General features: G+C 43.8%; 1 protein-coding gene across 1 annotated transcript in view; it reads left to right on the forward strand.

Annotated features, from left to right (window-relative positions):
- Minpp1 (multiple inositol polyphosphate histidine phosphatase 1) overlaps window positions 1–4,687 on the forward strand; it is a 29,602-nt gene extending 24,915 nt beyond the window's left edge. The window contains exon 5 of the mRNA NM_010799.2: window positions 3,290–4,687. Coding sequence (NP_034929.1) covers window positions 3,290–3,686 — 397 coding nt within the window. The 3' untranslated portion in view covers window positions 3,687–4,687. The remainder of the gene's footprint in view (window positions 1–3,289) is intronic.
- The last annotated feature ends 19,651 nt before the right edge of the window (window positions 4,688–24,338 follow it).

A 24,338-nucleotide genomic window follows, 5' to 3' on the forward strand; every position in this document is an offset into this window, starting at 1 on the left:
AATTTTCAGGTGTAGTCTACCTGAAGGAAACTAATCTAAAACATTTGACTTTATGGCCTGTGTGGTAGTCCATGCCTTTCTTTAATCCTAGCACTTGGAAGTCAGGAGTTCGGGGGTAGGCAGATGAGTTTGAGGCTGGACTCGTCTACATAGTGAATTTCAGGCCAGCCAGAGCTACACAGTGAGACCCTGTCTCAAAAAAAGGAAAAAAAGAACTAAATAAGACTTGGGGTAATAGTTTTCTAGAGGTAGGCTATTTTCCTTGAACTCCCCTTGTAAGTTTAGTGCATGGTATTTTTAGTGAGGTTAGCTGGCTGTGCTGACCAAGGTGGCCGTGTCCTCTTCATCTTTACACATGGGCTCCTGCACTCACAGTGCGAGCCTGCTGCTGCACTTGGCTGAGCTATCAGGGGCAGGGAGCAGTGTGTGCACGGACTCTCCAGACACTGCCTCTTAGCAAGTCCCTCCTGAGATGAGAGGCTTTCTCAACAGTCATATGCTGCTATCTGTACAAGCCAGAATTACATTTCCTTGTTGTTATCTTACCTGCTTTTCTCTACGCCCCACCCCACATGAGAAGAGAAATGAACATGGTACCGAGCCCTTGACAAGGAGTAATACTTATGCCACGCCTAGCAGATCAGTCAATGGAGCTTTGAAAAGGCTGTTCCTTATTGCTTCTTGCAGATTTTAATATGGCCATTTTTTAAGTATCTTTTATTTTAATATGAGCAGCACCACCATGTTCTCTTGCTCTTAGTTATAAGAACATCTGCTTCCAGCTGGATGCTTTGAGCTGCAGTAAGAGCAGAACACACATACATGCATGCACACACACAAAATCATGCTCATTCTTCCCTCTTTGACATTATTTCATAAACTTAAAACATCTTTACAAGCCGGGCAGTGGTGGCGCACGCCTTTAATCCCAGCATTGGGAGGCAGAGGCAGGCGGATTTCTGAGTTCGAGGCCAGCCTGGTCTACAGAGTGAGTTCCAGGACAGCCAGGGCTACACAGAGAAACCCTGTCTCAGGAAAAAAAAAAAAAAAAAAAACCAACAACAACAAAAAAACAAAACAAAACCATCTTTACTATAGTCTATATAAACTATGAAATAGTTATTACTTCCTACAGGCACCTTTAATTAGCAATGTCATGTTCTAACTGCTATTGAGGATTCTCATTTAGTCTTTACTTTTAGCTATAATCATAGTTTTTCCTTTTTTTTTTCCTGTATATTATGGACTTTGACAGTGGAAGTTGTTCTATACTAGAGGGTGATATGGTGGCATTTATAAAAACTATACTTTTTCTTTCTGTTGTAAACGGTCTCAAATTTAAATTTTTTCATGTGTAGGTTTTGCTTTCATGTGTGCAGTGCCCATTGAGTCCAGAAGAGGGCGCTAGGGTCACTGGAATTGTAGTTACAGATGATTATGAACCATCATGGGGTGCTGGGAACAGAACCCAGATACTCTGGAAGAGCAGCCAGTGCTCTAAACAACTGATCCATCTCTCTAGCCACCAACTGTCTAGGATACTTTAGAGATAATCTCTTATGTACTGTGTGAAAGCATCAACTGTCAATAAAACCTGATGACCAATAAGCTGAGGCAAGATTAGAAGGTTGGACATCTGGCAGAAAGAAGGGGGAACTCTGGGAAAGTCAAGACTCTAAGGAAGAGGTAACCAGCATGTGGCAGGCATAGAATAGTATAAACAGGTTAATATAAGTTACAAGGTAGTTGGAGAACAGACCTAGCTAATGGCCTAGGCCTTTATCCATAAATAAACAGCTTTCGAGTTACTTGGGAACTGGGGTGTGGGTAAAAGCCCACAGTTACAAATAAGTAATTTTAAAATATAAGTTATTTTAATGAATCTAACATATAAACATTTTGATTGTTCATAAAATTCCAAATAAACTTTTTTAAAACTTATGATCTTTTTTTAAAAATTGCTTTTCATTTCTATATATGTGTAGGCATGCACACCTGCATGGAGTATACACAGAGGCCAGAAGAGGGCGCTGAAGCCCTGGCACTGGAGTTGCAGGCTGTTGTGAGCTGCCTGGTGTGGATGCTGAGAAGCAAACATGAGCTGTGCAAGAATAGCATGTGTCTTCTACTGAGCCATTTCTCTAGCCCCACCATATACACTTTAAAGCACTGTGCTCCTTCTGAAAAAAATCTGACTTTATAATATTATTGGCAGCAAGGGAGACAAAAGAAAAAAATGATAACTGCCCTTTTTTTTTTTTAATTTAAGTTTAAAGAATCTTCAGATTTATAGTTTGGGTCGGGGCCGGGGTTGTAGCAAGCAGAGTGTTAGAGCACATGTGTTCTTAAGTTCAAACTCTAATTCAAATGGGCCACATCCGAGATTGACTGTCTTCTGTGGTTGGATGTGTTTAGCAGGACTTTGAACTCCTTGTTTGTACTCTCCTCCCAACATGCATGTGCATGTGTGCTTTTTGTATCAATCCTTACAAATGCCTGTTACTTCAGCCCTGTGGGAGCAGGGACAGCATTACTGGAGCATACAGGGTTCTGGCCCCACCCAAAAAATGGCAGCCTTTGGTTTGGGGAGAGTCCTCCAGTCTCAAAGGAAAATGTAGAGACGAACACTCAGCACCATATTCTGGCCTCTGTGCATGTGCAGAGGTGTACACACACACACACACACACACGAAAAAGTAAATACTGGGAAAATGAAAACTTGAAAAGATAAAAGACGACACTTAAAGCGCACTCTCTCCTTCAGGAGCATTTCGTGGATCGGTCTTCATAGGGGCAGCTTGTCCAGCCCTCACAGTAAGTGCTACTGTGAGCTCGTAAGTGCTGTTTGTCAACAGAATGGTCAACTATTTACTATTTGGGGTAGATTTGCAGCACCCTGGATATCCTAATTCCTAGACATTAATACTCAGTGTGAAGATAGTTCATCTCCCCCACAGAATCTCAGCCATATGCTTGCATTACATATAGAAAGAACTCTTAAAGTAGGAGCCGTCCCCATGGCTCAGAGGGGAGAGGTGCCTGCCGGGCACTGCTACTGGAACACACACGTGCTGAAAGGAGAGGTGACACCTGACATTAGCCTCTGACCTCCACGCCAGAGCTGCCGTGCTAGTGAGCCTCCCCTAACTTACACACTGGATGTAATAGTTTTAAATAAATAAAGATGAGATTACATTTTAAAATGAGAGAATCAGTTACTGTTAAGTATAGTAGGTATTATATTTTATGGCACAGATCTCTAAATTTCCCCTCCAATTTCTTGTTGAAGGTCTCAGCCAGTCTCCTCTCCAGTCATCCTCCAGTTTGGACACGCGGAGACGCTCCTGCCGCTCCTCTCCCTCATGGGCTACTTCAAGGACAAGGAGCCTCTGACCGCTTACAATTTCGAGGAGCAAGTTAATCGCAAGTTCCGAAGTGGTCACATCGTACCTTATGCCTCAAACCTAATCTTCGTGCTTTACCACTGTGACAACGCGCAGAGCCCCGAAGAACAATTCCAGATACAGCTGCTGCTGAATGAGAAGGTGCTGCCCCTGGCTCACTCGCAGAGACCCGTCGGGTTGTATGAGGAGCTCAAGACCCACTACCGGGACATTCTTCAGAGCTGCCAAACCAGTAAGGAGTGCAGCCCGCCCAAAGCGAACATCACGTCCGATGAGCTCTGAGGACCTTCGGCTGTGCCATACTGAGGGGTGGTTGTGTTTGCAGGAGGTAGCCACTCTAGAGGCCGCGGCAGAAGGAGCTCTGTGAGTCCAAGGCCAGCCTGTTCTACATAGTGAGTTCCAGGCCAGCCAAGACTACATAGAGCAATAAAGCCTGGTCTTTCTGTCTTTTCACAGAAAATAATAGTTCCTTTTAGGATCTAGACATACGGGTAAGACATGACTCTCCCTGGAGCAGCTCTCTGCAGAACAAAAACTAATTCAATGAAGCAGCTGTCCCTCCCAGTGTTTGCAGAGCTGAGATTTTCCTAATGACCTAAGAAGATACTGACGTAGAACGGTATTAGAAAATGACACTTCAAAAATGTTGGATACCAAAGCACGGTAGCTGCCGGGTGAGCGGCAGTGATTGGCAGAGATGGGGACTTGAGTGACCATGTTGGGTTCCCTTCTTCTCCTTCTTGCAGGACACAAATGATATCGCTTAGTCATAAGTGTGGTAGACTGGATCCTGACCAGAAGGAGGTCTGATATAATATCCATCCAGACAAGAAATCAACATGCTATCAAGAACCAGGTTGAAGCAAAACTGAAAGTGTGTGATATTTTTGTTGACGTTATTTATAAAAATATTTCAACGCTGTCAATAATTGTCTTTAACCTCCAAGTAGGTCTTGCAGAATCGTCTTCATTTCATCAGACCTATTGGGGGTGAACAGTAATTAATAGGAGGCCCAGCCTGGCAGACGCTTGCTGACGCTCCTTGGCTCTTGCCTGCTTGTCTTTTTCATTCCATCATGGCTTCCCTTTTCATAGCTGGATCTTCCGTGAAGTGTTCCTTTTGGTGGTTTGGATTTTTTTTTTTTTTAAATAAAGACCTTATCTGCCGAATTTAATTGTAGAGATTTGAACCCGATCAAAGAAATTTTGAGTTCTCTCAAATACCATAAAAGTGTTTGCTACAATAAATAAAATTCTTGTGACTTTACTACCAAGTCATCTCTGCACTCATTGAAATTCAGTCATTGGTAGTGGAGGGCTGGAATTGTAAGTGTTTGGCTTGACTAAGCAACCTAGGGCACGCTTCCCTTGTTTCTTCCCGAGAATGGGCTATTTTAGTGCATCTTATTCTGATTTGAATTCCCTTCAGAGATGATGCCTTTTAAAGAGAGGGTTTGGTTTTGGGTTGAAACTGTATGCTTAATCAAGCCATGTCAGTAAAATCCCAATATAATCTGCATGAGTTTTACAGTTTACTTGTGAGGAAGGGGTCTTATGAAAAGAAATCTATAGTCAGGCTATGCATATGTCTGGACAGACATTGTGTAATGTGCATGCGGATATTTTCAGCCAAATTTTCATTGGTTAAAAAATGAATTTTAGGCCTTAAAGGAAAGCTAAAATGCTTACCATTTTGATACCAGCTAAAATGCTTCCTAGTTACTTTAATGTTTAATCAGATAAATGGTCTGGTCAGTAAAACTGCTCTAATTTAGGGATTTTAGGGATACAGCCAAGAGATTTTTAATACTCTCTCCCATTTTGTAAAATGTAAGCCAGCAAGCTGGCTCAGTGGATGACGATGCCTGCATGAGCACTTTAGTTTCATCTCCTGGCTTTCCATGGTTGGAAAGAACCGACTCCTTCAAGCTGCTCTCTGACCTCCCCATGTGCACATGCGTGCGTGTGCTCACCCGTATACATGCTCAAGTAGTAAAATTTAAATGCATAGCTAGAGGCATGTTCAAAAGTAAGTTAATCACTGGATTATATGACATTGCCAATCTTTTTGAACGGAATTTTCTAAGATTAAAAAAACGTAGCACTGATGAATAATTAAAGCAATAAGCCCACACTGGGGAGCTTTAAACGTGGTATTCATGATGTGAAAAGAGGGTGCACAGCATGCCGGGCAGTGGTGGCGCACGTCTTTAATCCCAGCATTGGGAGGCAGAGGCAGGCGGATTTCTGAGTTCAAGGCCAGCCTGGTCTACAAAGTGAGTTCCAAGACAGCCAGGGCTATACAGAGAAGCTCTGTCTCGAAAAAAAAAGGTTGCACAGCATTTTCAGAACCGAGTTCTAGAATAGCAAGTATTCAGAGCTGGGCACTGATAATTACTGTTAACAAGGAAGAGACGTGCCTCTGACAGGTATAGCCGGCACTTCCAAGATAGCATGAGAGACAGACCCTCCAGAGTGGTGGCCCTCTCCAGCATCCGGATAAAAAGAGAGATTTGGGAGAAGTCTTTTGCTGTTGAATCTGGCTACTTCTCCATTGCTGCTGTTGTCATCACCCTCCAGTGAGATCAGACACCAGCGTCTTTGGGCTTCCAACATGGATTGAAGCAATTTCTCGGAACTCATCCATGCCTTCAGCACCGTACTGGGACTGCTCTTAGCCCGAAAAGATACAGGTTAAGCCGGGCGTGGTGGTGCACACCTTTAATCCCAGCACTTGGGAGGTGGGTTTTGAGTTTGACGCCAGCCTAGTCTACAGAGTGAGTTCCAGGACAGCCAGGGCTAGTTCGCATTGGTTATATGCTATTCTAGTATAGTACCACAAATGCACACACTCTGTGCAGACATGATGGAGATTCATTTACCCTTCCTCCAGGATACAAATCCTACAAAGAAGATATGCTTTGAGTGAAATTGGTCCCCATAGACTCATAATTGAATGTTTGGTTACCAGTTAGAGGAAGTGTGTCTCTGGGGGTGGACTTTAAGGTTTCAAAAGCCTACACCCAAGCCTAAGCTCTGTCTCCAACTTTGGTAAGCTCTCAGCTATTGCTCCGGCACCATGCTTGCCTGCCTGCCGCCATGATGGTCGTAGACTAAACCTTCTAAAACTTAAGCAAACACCCAATGAAATGTTTTCTTTTGTAAGCTCCCTTGGTCATGGTGTCTCTTCACACCTTTAAATAGTGTAGATATAAAAATAATGAGCATCTTTCCAATCCTGTTTTACCTAAACGAACATCGTAACATACACTGCAGATCCCAACAAGAGAAGAGCAGTTTGTAGAACCTATGCTTCTCTGGTCCAGTTTTCCGTATTCACTGCCTAGAGTACTCACCATGCCATGCATAACTGAAAATCGTTGGGAGTTAGTTGAAAATGATTTCATAAAAAGGAGTCATAGATTGTGTATTGTTCTTGAGTGAGTGACTCAACTGATGTGAATTTTTTCACAAGGCTTCTTGATCCCCCATCTTTAGTACAAATTAGAATTTTGTATTTTTTTTTTTTTTTTGCATTTGTTTTGTGGATGTACCTTTGTGGTGATTCAGATGGAAACGTCTGCCTATAGGTTCATAAGGAATGGCACTATCAGGAGGAATGGCCCTGTTGGAGCAATACCTTGTTTGAAAAGGGAAGGAAGGCCCTGCGGGTAGACTTTAAGTTGGCAGATACTCAAGCCCCAAGACAGCTTGTGTGTCCGTCGTACATATGAAAATCCAAGGGCAACTTGCTGCAGTGGCTTGGCTACACTCAAGTCTGGGGATAGAGCACAGGTGGCCAGGTTTGAAGGTAGCCACCTGCACCTAATTGGTCCATCCTGTCACCCTGAATTGGTATTTTTAATTCACTAATCCCTTCTGAGTACATTCTCTGTTTGAGTACTACATTTAACCTATGGCCACGTAAAGATAAGTCTACCTTATTTTTTTATCCAAAGGTGTTATCTGAAAAGCGAGTATTCTTGGCGTCCTAGGCTGGCTAAATAACTTGGGATTCTTTGAACACTTGGTGTAATGTCAGAGATTATGAAAGTGTGATAGTAGTTGTTAGATTTCATCATTAACTAGGACTGTAGTTAATGTCAACCACATAAAGACACATGACTCAAATATTTGAGGTTAGAAGGTGTCTTAGTCAGGGTTTCTATTCCTGCACAAACATCATGACCAAGAAACAAGTTGGGGAGGAAAAGGGTTTTATTCGGCTTACACTTCCTTACTGCTGTTCATTACCAAGGAGGTCAGGACTGGAACTCAAGCAGATCAGGAAGCAGGAGCTGATGCAGAGGACATGGAGGGATGTTCCTTACTGGCTTGCCTCACCTGGCTTGCTCAGCTTGCTCTCTTATAGAACCAAGACTACCAGCCCAGAGATGGTCCCACCCACAAGGGGCCTTTCGCCCTTGATCACTAATTGAGAAAATGCCTTACAGTTGTATCTCATGGAGGCATTTCCTCAACTGAAGCTCCTTTCTCGGTGATAACTCCAGCCTGTGTCAAGTTGACACAAAACTAGCCAGTACAGAATGTAAGCAGCCATCCTTCTAAGCCACAACTGCATGTGTGCCTTGTGCTATGCTTTGTTGTTGGTTTTTTTTGATTCTGTGGTCATTTTGAAGTTGCCCACACTCACTTGAAACTACGTATATAATCCTGATCTTAACTATGACACTACAAGCAGAAACAAGCATGGGGATGAAGGAAAGCTTCCTCCTCTCCAGTCATAACCAGCTCACAATTCCAACGAATGCGTCGGAACTCCAGAACAGGTTCGTCCACATCCTTAAAGTTTTGGAGTCAGCACTCGGGAGGCAGAGGCAGAGGCAGAGGCAGGCGGTTTTCTGAGTTCGAGGCCAGCCTGGTCTACAGTGTGAGTTCCAGGACAGCCAGGACTACAGAGAAACCCTGTCTTGAAAAAAAAAAAAAAGTTTTGGAGTTAAATAGCTGAGTCAGAATATTAAGTAGGAAAATTGGTGGTAATTCAGGCAGCTCACTAATGACACTTGGAACTTGGCTGCCTTCTGCCAAACCTAAGCTGAAAATAAGCATTCATTCATTTGCTCTTTGTGGCTATGACCCTGAATTTGTGTCACAGATCACTGAATTGTCTCTTAGCCATTATTCTGATTTTTTCCTTCTGAACACCCGGTACACCTGGAAGCCCTTTTCACTTGCAAGCATCCCACTTACACCCGTTCAACGCTAACATTTATGTGTGAGAGCAGCTGTTTTGTGTGGCAGGCCTGCCACAAGATGAGATTTGTCTTGCTTTTCATGCCTGCCAGTTCGTAACACCACAAACTTTTCTTCACCATCATCTCTTCTTGTGGCCACCAGGCTGCCTTGGAGGCAAATGCCACGTCCTTATCAGGCCACGCTCCAAGACCGTTGCCTGGTTCCTAACTGTGATGAGGAAGCCTGAGTTTGAAGTCACGGATGACCCCTTGATCATTAATTGGGAAAATGCCTTACAGTTGGATCTCATGGAGGCATTTCCTCAACTGAAGCTCCTTTCTCTGTGATACCTCCAGCTGTGTCAAGTTGACACAAAACTAGCCAGTACAGAATGTAAGCAGCCATCCTTCTAAGCCACAGAGCTGGGAAGATGACAAGGATGACCCTTTTTTGGATAACCCTTGTGTGACTGGGAAACTTGTTTGAGTATTTTATTACATTATATGTAAAACAGCCACTGTGGAAAATGAGAGGAGGGCTGGAAGTTTTTTATTTTCTCTAATTTTCTTTCTACCAAGCTCAGTTCTAGTTGTCTTTTCCTTTCCTTTCCCTTTCCCTTTCCCTTTCCCTTTCCCTTTCCCTTTCCCTTTCCCTTTCCCTTTCCCTTTCCCTTTCCCTTTCCCTTTCCCCTTCCCCTTCCCCTTCCTCTTCCCCTTCCTCTTCCCCTTCCTTTCCGTTCCTCTTTCACTTTTTTTTTTTTAAGTTTATTGAGTACACTGTAAGTGAGTGGCAGGCTGGCCAATCACAAGAGTGGGGCCCGTAGCCAATACTGATTGTCTTGTCTGAATGTCAACAGTGTAGAAACTGAGGATGGAGAGATGGCTCATTCTGAACAGCTTGCTGCTCGGTCACGAGGACCTGAGTTCGTATCTGTGGCATCCACGTGAAAGGCCAGGCACAATGGCACACATCTGTAATCCCAGGGCTGTAGAGGCAGAGATGGGTTAGTCCCCAGAGCTCAAGGACCACCTAGCTTCACTGAAACTCTGAGCTCCAAAACGTAATGTGGAAATCAACTGGGGAAGACACTTAATATCAACCTCTGATTTCTACACACCTGAATATGCAGTTGGTGCACACACGAAGCTGTACATACACCTAATGCTTTGAGAAACTTTCAACAAAATAAATATTTGGGAAAAATAATTAGGGCTGTTTGCTTGTTCATTCACTTGGTTGATTTGGTTTGAGTTTTTGTTTGTTTGCTGTTTGAAACAAAGTCCTTCTGTGTATCCCTGGCTAGCCTAATACTCTTTATGTGTAGAGAACTTTTAATCCAGCAACATGGCTGCTCTGGCAAGGGATCACACTCAAAGAGCTTCTAGGTCTCTGTGATCTGGCTGGAATGCAGACACACTTTAGTGCACACCTTTAATCCCTAACAATAAAGGTAAGGTTCGTTTGTAGAAGGAAGCAGCCATGTTTGAAAGTCCTGTCTAACTGGGGGGCAGACAAAGTGACAAATCAGAAAAAGATTTGACAGAATGAGTCAGAGATAGGATACGCCCAACTCGCACCAGCACAGGAGAGGCTATGGAAGGGGGGGGGGAGGGCTGGAGGAGAGAGGTGGTGTGTGTGTATGACAGTTTTACAAAGGCAGGTTGCAGAGAGATCAAGCTAGACACAAGTGAAAACAGAATGAGCCAGAAAATGAGAATGAGCCAGAAGATTAGAACAGATTGCTGATGTTAGTATGAGGCCAAGCAGAGCAATTCAGGGAGACACAGAGAGAAGCCAGATTGAGTCAGTCAACTTGGTAGATCAGATTATACGAAGGCTAAGAGCTTCTAGGCCTAGCCTAGGCATAGTTAGAACAGAGGAAGAAATGCTCTGGGCTCAGCCCAAGCCATGGATTTGCACAGCTTGGGCGTAGCTCTCATCTCATCACTTCCACTGAGGAAATAAAACAGACATTTACAGTTATGTGGTTAGGTTGGCCTCAGATGCTTAGCAGTCCTCCTGTCTCAGCCTCTCAGTGTTAGGATGATAGGCCTCTTTCTGCCCAAGAAATGTTTATGCAATCCCAGAATATAAGTTTATAATATATGTATACAAATCGAACATTTGGTGATAAGAAACAGTTGTTTGGTAAACATATAATTCTACATTTTATTTAAAAAAAACAAGTTTACATACTATTAAGATAAGTGTGCTTTTTAAAAAGAGCAGCAGTACTTTCTTTTAAAAAAAAGATAGATTTATTTATTATGTATACAGTATTCTGCCTAAATATATGCCTGCTCACCAGAAGAGGGCAGCAAATCTCATTATAGATGTTTTTGAGCCACCATGTGTTTGCTGGGAATTGAACTCAGGACCTCTGGAAGAGCAGTCAGTGCTCTTAACCACTGAGCCATCTCTCCAGCCCGTGTGTGCTTATTTTTACTTAATTAAAATCATGGTCGAATGCTTGATACTGCAGAATGTAGGACATCTTCAACATTTCTCAGAGTTAATCAGTGCTTTGAATAATCTATACGGAGAACTCTGCTTTGCATAAATACATAGCAAAGAATGGTAGTGGCAATTTTTAAGGTAACTTCAGAAATAGTTGGAATTTCTATCCTAATCCCAAGCCAAACTTCACAGCTATCTCTTACGAAATGTAGGTCAACAACTCAGAAACAGCAATTCTTAAAATCAAACTTACTTTCTTTCTCTCTCTCTCTCTCTCTCTCTCTCTCTTTTTTTTTTTTTTTTTTTTTTTTTTTTTTAGAATGGATCAATTTGCATTTTTCCACATACTGGCTGACACTTAAGCCAGCAACATTGGCTGATATGCTGTCTTTTTTTCACTGGATGGTTTTGGCTTCTTTGTCACATATCAAGTGACTATAGGTGTGTGAGTTCAATTGTGGCTCTTTAATTCTATTCCCTTGAACTACCTGTCTCTCTCTGTGTACCAATACCATGTGGTTTTTAGGACTAAAAAAAATCAAACTTTCTAACACAATAAAATCCAAAGATATATGAATTTGATACTTTATATGGTATGGGCAATAGAAAAATGTTCCAAGACTCTGTTTTCCATTAACCCACTATATTAGCGTGCAGTAAAAACTTTATATGTGCAGTAAAAAAACAGAGCAGTTCATACTGCACGTCATGTCTCATGTCTGAACTGAGGTGTTTCGGGCTGTGCCCATTGGTGTTGGATGGCGTCGCATGATACACAGTCCTTGTGTGTGCTCAGAACCAGGGCTGCAGAAAGGCAAGAAAGGCAAGAGTACCAGAATCATCCAAGACTTGTTGCACATTTGATTTGTTTATTAATCTTGTTTGTACTTTCAGAAACCTTTTACTATTGCTGATTTGTTTTTGTTTTGTTGTTGTTGTTTTCTTTTGCAACTCTCTCCCCACATTGAATTATGTGACTTCCATATGGTGTAGCAGCCCACAGTGTAAGAAGCTGTGGACTGTCTGAGCGTACATTGGTGAAATCTGTCACCAGACACGGGCAGCTAGGAAAAACCTGTTTGATTCTGAATGCTTTTCTTATCCTTGGGGTCTGTCCACTGGCTTCCCTTCCTTGAGGGAATCTTTCTTTCTCTCACCTTCCTTAGAATGCAGAAGAGTAGGCGTGCTCCCAGAAGCTGTTGATAGTTGGAGATCATGCTGAGGGAGGGTGCCTTCCTGACTGATCTATTTTAGCTGTAGAATAGCAGTGCCCTTATCTAACCAAATACTGTAGGCCGAGGGAAGTCCCTGGATCTCCGTACCATGCTACAGAGTTCAAGGACTCCATCAGCCAGGGCGTTCAAAAGGCAAGATAGAAACAGTTGTCTTTTTCCTGGTCCTGAGCCCAACACAGGACACTCCCAGATGTGCATACAGACCTCGGAGTAGGTGGACTCTACACTGTCTAACCATGTTGCAAGGCTTCAGGTTTTCTAATAAAGAGGGTGAGGTCGCCAGGGTCACACTCAGGAGCTTCTCCAACCTGCTTCTAATTTTGCTTCAGACATCGACCTGCTGGAGGTGAGAAAAATCAGGAAAACCTTTTCAAGCTCCAACTGCTGTTGGCCTCTGTGGTGGGAACGTTTCCTGGAGTGTATTCACCCCAGATAGGACCCTACCCCAGATAGCACTGAAGGAATGTATCAATTTGCATTTTTCCATATACTGGCTGACACTTAAGCCAGCAACATTGGCTGATATGCTGTCTTTTTTTCACTGGATGGTTTTGGCTTCTTTGTCACAGATCAAGTGACCATAGGTGTGTGAGTTCAATTGTGGCTCTTTAATTCTATTCCCTTGAACTACCTGTCTCTCTCTGTGTACCAATACCATGTGGTTTTTAGGACTAAAAAAAATCAAACTTTCCAACACAATAAAATCCAAAGATATACGAATTTGATACTTTATATGGTATGCCACTGTGCCTAGCTTTGTGAACCGGTGAGTTTATCAGGCTTACCTAATGGAATACAGAGGACCCTTAAAACACCAGCATCACTGGAAGTCCCAACCAAGCACGAGTGTAGACCTCTCAAACACTGCAAAGATAGAGGCCCCTTTGCCTAACTGTTTACCGCCTAGTCACCCGAGGTAGCAGTGTGCAGCTGTGTACAGTTGCATGAGGGAACAAGTGCTGCTTAGGAGGTAGGGCGTGGCTGGCCTCCCTGGTAAGTCTCTGAAGCTTTCCCTTCCTCCTATGAATGACTGTGCATAGTCTTGCTGCCATTTCCTGCCAGTACTCAAAGCTGCTGATTCAGATGCTAACGGCCATGCTATGCTCAGAGGACAACATTCCACAGCAGTCTCACTCTTACAAAAAAAAAAGTGCTAAAAGCGTGTCTAGCAGACCTCCACGTTGCTTCAGACACCTCTTTCCACCTCCCAAAATCTCTGATTACTGTGTATGTATGTCATAAGCACTTTCCTAGATGGATACCTGTGTTCATTGGCATTCGCTCAAACACGTGTACAAGAGCCAGTCCTAAGGGAATCATCTCATGTAACGTTATAGCATACCCTAAAATTCTCCTACCCAGCGATAGACGTGGTGTTAGATTATAAATAGGTTCTGTATATTATAGAATAGCACTGGGCGGGGACCATACCTACACCTGAGAAGCCCTGGAGCACAGGAAGATTAAGTTTTCCACTTCATCCTGATACTGCGGTTAGTGCTATGAGGCCCATCTGGCCAGTGAGAAGATGGTGGAAGTTAGTGGTGCTATTTTATATTTCCTATAACACTTTAGGCTCCATCTAAATTGGCTTCAGCTCCCTCGGGACTAGCAGTGGAATTAGGACACGTTTATTTGGGGCTTTGTAGTCTGTTTCCATGATGCAGACTAATTGTGAACTACTGGACTCTCTGACTGCATCCCTGCCATAGAAATGTGTTCCAGATGCTGCTGCCCTTTGCCCCCTGGGGCCACTGGCTGTAATTGCTGAGACCAGGAAGTTGTAAGAAATGGAAGCTAGAAACAACTTAGGATGGGAGCCTCATGTCCAACCTCTTCAGTTTCTCCTGTCTCCCATGCCAGCTGATCGAACCACATGCTTAGTCTAGAAGGTTTTTTTGTTTGTTTGTTTGTTTGTTTTTTAGTTCATCAGGGGGTTGGACAGGCTCTTGATTCTTTTCTCTTAATTACACTCATTTATTTGTTGGGGTAGGAGGTGCATGCCGCTGTGTACTTGTGAAGGTCAGAGGACAACTTGTGGGAATCGGTTCTCTCCATCCGACATGTGGGTCTCCAGGATGGAGCTCATTGTTGGCCATGGAAGCAAGTGCCTTTACTCTCCGAACCATCTTGCTGGTCCAAGTTCATTGATTCTTGTATTAAACCATAACCTAGAATTATATCTGAAGTTTTTCAGAGCAAGGCACATGTACTGGCTGGTTTTGTGTGTCAACTTGACACAGGTTGGAGTTATCACAGAGAAAGGAGCTTCAGTTGAGGAAGTGCCTCCATGAGATCCAGCTGTAAGGCATTTTCTCAATTAGTGATCAAGGGAGAAAGGCCCCTTGTGGGTGGGACCATCTCTGAGCTGGTAGTCTTGGGTTCTATAAGAAAGCAAGTAGGGCAAGGTAGGGGAAGCAAGCCAGTGAGTAACATCCCTCTGTGGCCTCTGCATCTGCTCCTGCTTTCTGACCTGCTTGAGTTCCAGTCCTGACTTCCTTTGGTGATGAACAGCAATTTGGAAGTGTAAGCTGAATAAACCCTTTCCTCCCCAATTTGCATCTTGGTCACGATGATGGTGCAGAAGCAGAAACCCTAAGACAGCACAGCTCACACCTGTTGGAAGTTATTAAAATAAGGTGCAATCTATACCTTGCTGTAATTCCATATAGAGCCAAGTTGCAGCATATGTTTATTGATTTTATTTAAAAAAAAAAGAAAACCCCACCTGTTAGAGCAATAATTGTGACTCTGGCATGAGATTACATACCAGAGGTTAAAAATGCTGTGTGCTCATATGTTTTATGTGCATGCTGTGTATGTGTTAATTAGGTTTTAGCCCCATTTTTTATATGTCCGAAATCTTAGGAGAATTCTCAAAGAAAGAAGATATCTACGTTTGACCTCCATCTCAGTCCTCACTCAGTGACACAGCTGTCATCTATATAGGCCAGACCTCACTGTCCCACTACTGAAACCTGTTGATTCCATAAAGCAGGTGGCTTGAACAGAGAGATGGATGAAAACGTCAGGGCTCTGCCACCAACTTGCCATAAGCTGCCTGTACTGCCTCGTGGCAATGATCTCCATCCTTCCTCGTCCCCATGTAATGGAGTATGCCTTCTGCCTGTTGCAGTAGCTCTGTGAGGGGCAGCAATCACCATACCACCACCCCACTGTTTGACACGAGTAGAGTCTGGTATTCCTGAGGTAACCCTTTCTAAATCTGTATCTTTGTTGCCCTGCTTCCTTCTGGGCAGTCCTCCCATGGGGCCACTTTCCTTTTGCACCCACATTTCAGCCATTTTACCCCCTGCTCCTTCATGGCATGGTCTTACACCCTCTCTCATGGGGAAAATCCTTTCTCCTTCACAGTGTTTCTTGCCCTGGAGAATCCTAAAAGTCCCACTTCTGTCTCCCTGCCCAGCCATTGGTCGTTGGCAGCTTTATTTCACAATCAGAGCCAACTGGGGGCAGGCTTCCTGTAGCCTATGTGTGCGACACTGTAAATGGGTTTCTTGGGTAACACAGTTAGCATGAGCACACAAAGCTGCTATGTACTGCCACCAACAATCTGTGAAAGTGCCATCTAGCTGCCGTTCCACCACCATTTGGTTGCCGTGTCTAACATGGCTCCAAGGACGGACCTGACTGGGTGTGGTGATGGAGTGAAGGAAAGACAGACATACGACGGACAGACACACACAAACAGAAAGCTGGGTTTGGGTGGGAGTTGAACAGAGAGGTAGGGTTATCACATACAGCTGAGAAAGGAGGCTGGGTGAGAACAGGCAGCTGAAGAGCCAAGGGTTGTGTAGACAGCTGAACCAAGGGGCAGGATTAACTAATCTTGGTAAAGAACAGGCTCTTTACAGGAGCAGGGCTCAGGCTATAATTCTCTCAGGGAGAGAAAGCCAGGAGGGACATTTTCTGTACACACCTGTCTACACACACACATGCATGCACACACCACGTACCCCTGAAGGAAAGGCTTTGCCACTTCCCCATTGACCTGAGCCTCTAGGGTCCTTCACTCACAAATTCACACACACTCTTGCTCACACACAGACACTCACCAGAAGGGAAGGCTTTGCCATTTCCCCATAGGTCCGGAGCTCTATGACAACAATACACATCCACTCAGAACTTCACAGGCTCGGGGCTTCCTCTACTCCCTGCATTCGCTACTGCTTCCTCTCCGCCATTCTTGCGGAGGTCTCTCAAGACAGTTGAATTTGCAGTCTTTGATGGCTCATAAAACTGATGCCCTTTCCCAACAGGCATTATTATTGAATATCTTTTGTGATGTGCCAACTGGTTGGTTTCAGTTTAATTATTTGCCTTTATGTATTGACTTGTCCTCTGTTACAACTTTCAGACTTTAATCCATGAGATTCTGGACTATGGCATTGCCGTTAGCCTAGCATGGGGGAGCAGGCTTCAAAGTTCCAACTCTGGAAACTTCTCAGTTTCTCTTTCATGAAATATTTTTCAACCATCTCTCACATTTCCGTTTCATGTGACTTTTGGACATATGTTGGATCCTTCCAATTTGCCAACCTCCCCCCCCCCATACGCATCTGTCTTTGTGTAGATGTCCAACCTTCCCCCCCCCACCCCCCCCCGTACACATCTGTCTTTGTGTAGATGTGCTCATGCATGCAGAGGCCCAAGGTTGACGTTGAAGGGCTTCCTACAGCTCGCTTTTCCTTATTCACTGAGGCAGGGTCTCCCAAATGAGCCCAGAGATCATCACTCTTGCTGATGTGGCTAGCCAGCTCACTCTGAGGATCCCCATGTCTGCCTTCAACCATGAAGGTGCTGATGGATCGACACAGCCACGTAGCGTTTATGGGCTCTGGGACTCTAGACACCAGTCCTCACTCTTGTGTGGAGAAGACGTTGACTGAGCCATTTCCCCATCTCAAGTCAGACCTCCGAGCTTCTTTGCTGCCTTTCTGTGCTTTTTAACTCTTTGTCTCTGTTTGGTGGTTTCTAAGTAATTGTCTTACTACTATTTTATCTAACATTTCTCCAACTGAGTTTTACCCCGGACCTTATTTATATTTAACTTTCTTTTTTGAGGATGTTGTCCAGGCTGGCCTCAAACTCCTAGATGCAAGCAACTCTTTCCCCCCATGTTCCCCAGAGCTGGGTTGCATGTGTGCCTACATGTCTGACTTACTGTATCATCTTAAGCCAAAAAAAAAAAATCCCATTATGGATTTTCAATTTTATGACCTTCCAAGTGAGAGGAAACAATATTGAATTTTTATGAACCCAAGTTGACCCATCTGGAAAAAAAAATGTGGCTTGATGCCTTTTTTGTTTGTTTGTTTGTTTGTTTTGCCAGATATATTTGTAACCTTTTCTTTTTTTTTTAATTAGGTATTTAGCTCATTTACATTTCCAATGCTATACCAAAAGTCCCCCATACCCACCCACCCCCACTCCCCTACCCACCCACTCCCCCTTTTTGGCCCTGGCGTTCCCCTGTACTGGGGCATATAAAGTTTGCGTGTCCAATGGGCCTCTCTTTGCAGTGATGGCCGACTAGGCCATCTTTTGATACATATGCAGCTAGCGTCAAGAGCTCCGGGGTACTGGTTAGTTCATAATGTTGTTCCACCTATAGGGTTGCAGATCCCTTTAGCTCCTTGGCTACTTCCTCTAGCTCTTAATCCTAAGTGTATTTACCCTCTAAATAGCCTATGACTGTGCCACATTTGCTTGGCTAATTTGGAGGGTAGAAGACTTTGAACCTCTGCTTTCTGCATTCTGGCAGAGAATCAAGATATTGACTCCTTTGCATGTCATATACACCCGTTCTGGAAAGCTTTAGAGATTTCTCTAATCTTCATTCACAGCAGAGCTGGTTCATATCCCATATTCTGAAGTGCCACACAGAAAGACAGATAAGACTCTGAGGGTACAACCTCTTTGATATGGAAGTCGAGTCTTACACAAAGAGCAAAGGGTAGAAATTGGGAAAGAAGTGTTTAAGTGTGGTCATGATGACCTCAGAAAGCAGCAATCATTAAATAAACCTATGCCTGCCCTTCACTCAGAAGAGGTGACCTCCTGGGGTGGTTCTTATAGCAAAAAAACAATGCCTGCCTGATCGAGCAAGAAGAGCTTGTCTTGTTATAAATAAATACATACATAAATAACACATCTGTTGCTTTTTTGTCTAATAATTAAGCCAACAGAATAAATAACTTTTTAAAATCCAGGAAACATGAAGCTTTTAAGAAAGTGTTGAGTTGTGGGATCTATTTTTTTCAGTCAATTTAAAAAAAAAAAATCAGGCTTCAGCTATGACATGCTAAGGACCAGTGCACAGTCTTGCTGAAAACACCAGGCATGAACAAAAGGGAGAATATTGGTCCCATGTGTTCCCTGAAACAAGACGTGTGACTTGAACACACATACATGCACGCATGCACACACACACACACACACACACACACACCCTTGGATTGTGAAATCTATATGTGTTTTCCTCTTTGAATTCTGGCCTTTGTGTTTGAACACAAAAGATCCCGATGATTGAACTGGTTCAATTTCAAGCTCCAAAGAAATGCATGCCTGTCGTTATAATCGGATTTAAGTTTTCAAGATTGTCGGGAGTGGCTGGGTAGGAATTTAAAGGGACAACTCAAGGTTGGGCTCTTGTATGACTCAGAAGCCCTCTGCGCACCATGCCTTTGGCCCCCCAGTTGTGGGTTCTATGTTTGCACAACAGGTAACCCTAGTTGGTTTGGAAAGAAATGTCTGGTGCGTTCCTTTTGTCTGCACCTAGGCCTCCACCTGGCTCCTGGCAGAGTGGATTGTTATGAATCTGGATAATCCTATGCTGAACACATTCCTGTTTCTCAAGGGAGGCAGCTCGTCATGTCCCACAGCAGAGCGCACAGGTGCTGGCTACCTCACTCCTGAGTGTTGTGTGCAAACGGCTTGTTTTTTTATTTCCTAGTTGGTATTAGCTTCTAATTTTCTTCCTTCCTTTCCTTTGTTCCTTCCTTCATTCCTTCCTTTCTTATTTTTTCTTTAAACCTGGGCCAAATGACAGCCGAATGTCAGGAACTTGGACTTTAGAAAGCCGAAGTTGTGCTGTAGTGGCCTCAACCAGCAAAATCACTGCTTTCCGACCCAGTTCAGAGGCCTGGGCAGCGGAGGTCAGCTCCCTCCTTCTGGCTGCCACTGGACAACCAGCCACACCAAGCACAGCTTTCTCTCCTGGCTTCAGTTCTCACCGTCCCTCAAAGAAAACAGGGAGGGCCAGGTTCAAAGCCAGGAACTGAAGAAGAGAAAGCTGGAGTCCTGGCAGAGGACGGGGCTCATCTGAGGGGCTCACCACCAACTACAGGCTTGAATTCTGGGAATTTGCCTTTAAAGTTGAGTAGGCTTTCCACATGTGCAAGGGCCTGTCACGTAACAGACGCTCAAGGAGATGTATGTGCTGGGTGAATTGGATGAGTTACATTTCGGCACCCACACAAAGTGGCTGTTCTTGGTTCTGTCTTTAGGACTAACAGTCCTGTGGCTTGCTCGAACATTCATCTCCAGAGAATGCTTGTGCCAGCTGAGTGCCAAGTGAGGCCCACATGTTGCCTGGAATAAGTTGGTTCGTCAATATATTTATAGTGTTCCCTCCTTCCCTCGTTCCCTACATACCTTTGTTCTTCTTTTTTTTTTTTTCCTGTTAAAATTATCAAACCAACAGGTGTGGCTTCAAAAGGCTGAAGCTGATGATCCAGCCCCAGGCCTGCATTTATCCACGTGAGAAGAGGTCTTTTTATTATTATTATTATTATTATTATATTTTCTTTTTTTACATTTCAAATGTTATCCCCTTTTCTGGTTTCCCCTCCGAAAACCCCTTATCCCCTCTCCCCTCCCCCTGCTCACCAACCCACCCACTACTGCTTCCTGGTCCTGACATTCCCCTACACTGGGGCATAGAGCCTTCACAGGCCCAAGGGCCTCTCCTCCCATTGATATCCAACAAGGCCATCCTCTGCTGCCTATGCAGCTGGAGCCATGGGTCCCTTCATGTATACTCTTTGGTTGGTGGTTTAGTCCCTGGGAGCTCTGGGGGTACTGGTTGGTTCATATTGTTGTTCCTCCTAGGGGACTGCAAACTCCTTCGGCTCCTTGACTGACAAATACAGAGGTAGATGCTTGTAGCCAACCATTGGACTGAGCACAGGGTCTCCAAGGGAGGAGCTAGAGAAAGGACGCAAGGGGAAGAGGTCTTCTACATGGCCAGCCCAGATCCTCAGGCTGGCAGAAGCTGGGGGGGAGGAGGGGGGTCACAGTCTCCCAGCAGACATTGCCTGGTCTTTGTGCTGCTGCTGCTGCTGCTATCTCCCTCAACAGTGTCAAGTTAGAAGGCGTCCAAAACAACTGGAAGAAGAAGACAGAAGCATTTGAAGTCTCGAGTTCTTGTCATCCATTTTTTTTTTGTCTACTCATCTCTGTTCCTTTTTTTTTTTTAAGATTTATTTATTATATGTAAATACACTGTAGCTGTCTTCAGACACACCAGAAGAGGACATCAGATCTCATTACAGATGGCTATGAGCCACCATATGGTTTGCTGGGAATTGAACTCAGGACCTTTGGAAGAGCAGTCAGTGCTCTTAACCACTGAGCCATCTCTCCAGCCCCCATCTCTGTTCCTTTTTAATAGGACTTCAATTATTCATGGAAATCTGTCAGTGGAAAAGCCGTGGTCAGAAGCTAAAATGCTCTCTGTGTACATATTAACTTACTGATCATCTATGTAGCACTGAGAAGCAAAGAAGAAAGCAAGAGGGGCCAGTGCACTGGGTGCCTCCTGTGTGCAGGTCCGTACATAGGCTGACCTGTTCTTCTACAGTCCCATCAGTCCTCACCGTAGTCTATGAGGTAGACACACTCCTGTCATTTGCATTTATAGCTGAGGAAAAAGGGGCTGAGTGAGAAGGACCTTGTCTGGAATCAAGAAAGGTCAGGTGTAGGAGACAGATCACAGCCGTCTGGCTGGAGCCCGTTTTCAAGCATTGCATATCCCTCCAGCCGGCACTTGTGTGCATTCTGCGGCCAGTCTGCCTGCTTCTGGGATGGAAAGACATCCCTCTGAATCAGAGAGCAGAACCATGCTGGAGGCTTGATGTTTGGTATTCTACTGATAGACTTCTGTTTGACCCCCAAGCTTTGCATGGGGTTCAGTGACACAGCAAACTGCAACAGTCATTTCTCAGATGTGACAGGATACATTGGGTATGCCGCTGTGTAGGTTTGCACTCTGCATTTTACCTTAGGAGAGAGCAGGGCCACTGGGTTTAGCCATCGTCTGTGCCAATAGAAATCATCTAAATCCGGCACTGTTTTTAATCATTCCTAAACCACTTATTGATCAGCACAAATGGCCATCTCTTGTGGCATGTTATGTTTCCTTTTGGAATGGGTGTTGGCTTAATAATTGTTTTTATCTGCAAGGTTTCAAAAGGAAAGCCAAAGAACATAAGTCAAAGGACAGCCAGAGAGAATGGAGTGTTCCTTTCCTTAGCAAACAAATGCTTTACTGCCTAAAAATAAGTCTCAGTCCAGAATGATAAGCAGTTCAGCCAAGGGACAAGAGTCCCGTATCTCTTTTTAATTAGCCAATTAGGTCTGTCCGTCCATAAATGAGAGAAGATGAGAGAAGTCCTGTATTCATTATAATTACAAGTAACTTTGAGATGACCTTTTTAACTTTTTGGAATAAAGTCAAAAAAAGAGTAGTATCCTTGTGGGCAGAGCACGTGTATCTTTAGCAGTTAGAGTTACTGTACTTCCACATGAAATTGACTTTTAAAAATGGCTTGTTCAAAGTTTACTGAGCCACAGCTCAGGCTTCTTCATTTCTTCATCCTTGCCTTCGGTTATTTATGAATGTGAACTAAGGCTGATTCATCTTCAGATGCTTCGTTCAAGGTAATGATGCAATAGTACAAGTTACAACTGTGTCAAAGGTCACAGAAAAATAGCAACCAAAATGCAATTCATAAAGTCGTTCCCAAATTCAATAATGGAAGGATTATGGTTTCTGTGAGCAAGGCCAGTTTTTAATACCTGCTCTCTAAGGATGTTCTTCATAGACAGAAAACCACTGTCCCTAGTCAGTACACCCCTACCTGATTTAGCATCTGATGCCAAGAGCTCATTCCTCAATGAACTCGTCCATATTAGGCACTGGAAACCTAGGAGATGGGTCCTTTTTCAGAATGCCCATGGCCTTCCAGAGACACAGACACCTTGGAAGATGATTGCTATGCTGTGCAAATGCTGCGGTAATGATGGCGTTTAGAGAACTTTCTCCTTGGGGTGGTCAGTGCACACTTCACAGGGCACCTGGTGGGCTTAGCTACAAAGGTCAAGAGTTGGTCACCAGGAGAGAGCTATAAAGGTCAGGTGTCAGTCACCAGGAGAGAATAGCATGTGGTGCTGAGTTTCAGCAGGGCAAAGAGCTGTGTTTTGTGAACAAAAAATGTATAAAAAGTATAAAAACAGTTGCTTTTGTAGTTGGACCACTCTGACTCCTGATTCTACTGCATAGCAGTTATCTATCCTTGACATCATTGCCACAGTGTATTCATATAAATAAAATAAATAAATCTTTTTTTAAAAAGAGGAAGCAGGGCTGGAGAGATGGCTCGGTGTTTAAGAGCACTGATTGACTGCTCTTCCAGAGGTTCTGAGTTCAATTCCCAGCAACCACATGGTGGCTCACAACCATCTGTAATGGGATCTGATGCCCTCTTCTGGTGTGTTCTGAAGACAGCGACAGTGTACTTAAATACATACATACATACATACATACATACATACATATATAAATAACTCTTTAAAAGGACATAATGAATATTTTGTACAGCTTTCTATGAGAAACAAAAGACACACCAAGTAAACACCTATTACAAGTAAGAGTCAGGGTTAGGAACTAAAACACAAGACACCCATTTAAATTTTATTATTAGGAAATAATCTTTAAGCATAAGTGTGACCTAAATACATGGTAGCTTTACCAAATAATTATTTCTTATTTATCTGAAATTCAAACCTAACTGGTACCTTGTAGTACTTGTCTAGATAACAATAAGCGAACCCTGTCTTAAGTTGGTATGATCAGTATTCTCATACTAGGAAGTAAAAAAGAGTTTTCAACAAAAGAACAGACTTTGCACAACGTGTATATAAAAGGGACTTATGTAAAGGGTACCTATTAGTGTAAGAATTTCAAAAGTTTCTCCAAGAATAAGGAGCATATTATCTTAAAAAGAATTTTCTTCAAGTTGGTTGGTAGCACCAACAACAACAAAAACAGGTCAGGTCACATTTGTAAGAACTAGGTCACGGCAGCAGGATCCAAAATATGGCACGAACCTAGAAATTTTCAGCAGACTGAAAACATATAGTTGTTGGCTGATAGCACAGCCAGCTCTCAATTCCTTGGCTGATGGTAGATGCTACAGGTTCATTTTGCTACAAGTCAGTCCAGCAGCTTTAGTCAGTGCCTGAGATTGGAGAGAAGATCAGAGAAGGATGGGTCCCCTCCCGACCAGAGAAGAAGCAGTAAGTAACATGTGCTTGCTACTATGGCCTCACTTCCTGGACCATGTTCCATGGAGGTAGGTTGGTTACACCACAGCATCCCCGATACCTGGCAAACAGGAGGGTCCATTTGTCATTTGTAAATGAATGAATCAGAGTGGGCTGGGCTCACCATGAGAGGTTTGATGAAACTCAGCCTAATATGGGCCTGAAAAGATCTGGCTGAGCAGGAAATCATGGTCCTCTTCCTTATCACCAATGCACCGGCATTTACTGGGAACCAGGCACTGCGCTCCGTGGTAATTCTACTCAGACTTTCAGTAGCCCTTAAAAGTGTAGATCTAGCCAGACTCAGACCCATTTTTTATTCTGCAAATCAGTATAAGCAGCATCTCTGGGAGAGCTTTCTTAGTCAGCCTACCAAAGAGCACTTCTTCAGCTGCTCTACCTCAGCCTCTGTCCTTTC

The sequence above is a fragment of the Mus musculus genome, chromosome 19 (assembly GCF_000001635.26).
Source record: "Mus musculus strain C57BL/6J chromosome 19, GRCm38.p6 C57BL/6J".
In the NCBI taxonomy this organism is placed as follows: domain Eukaryota; kingdom Metazoa; phylum Chordata; class Mammalia; order Rodentia; family Muridae; genus Mus; species Mus musculus.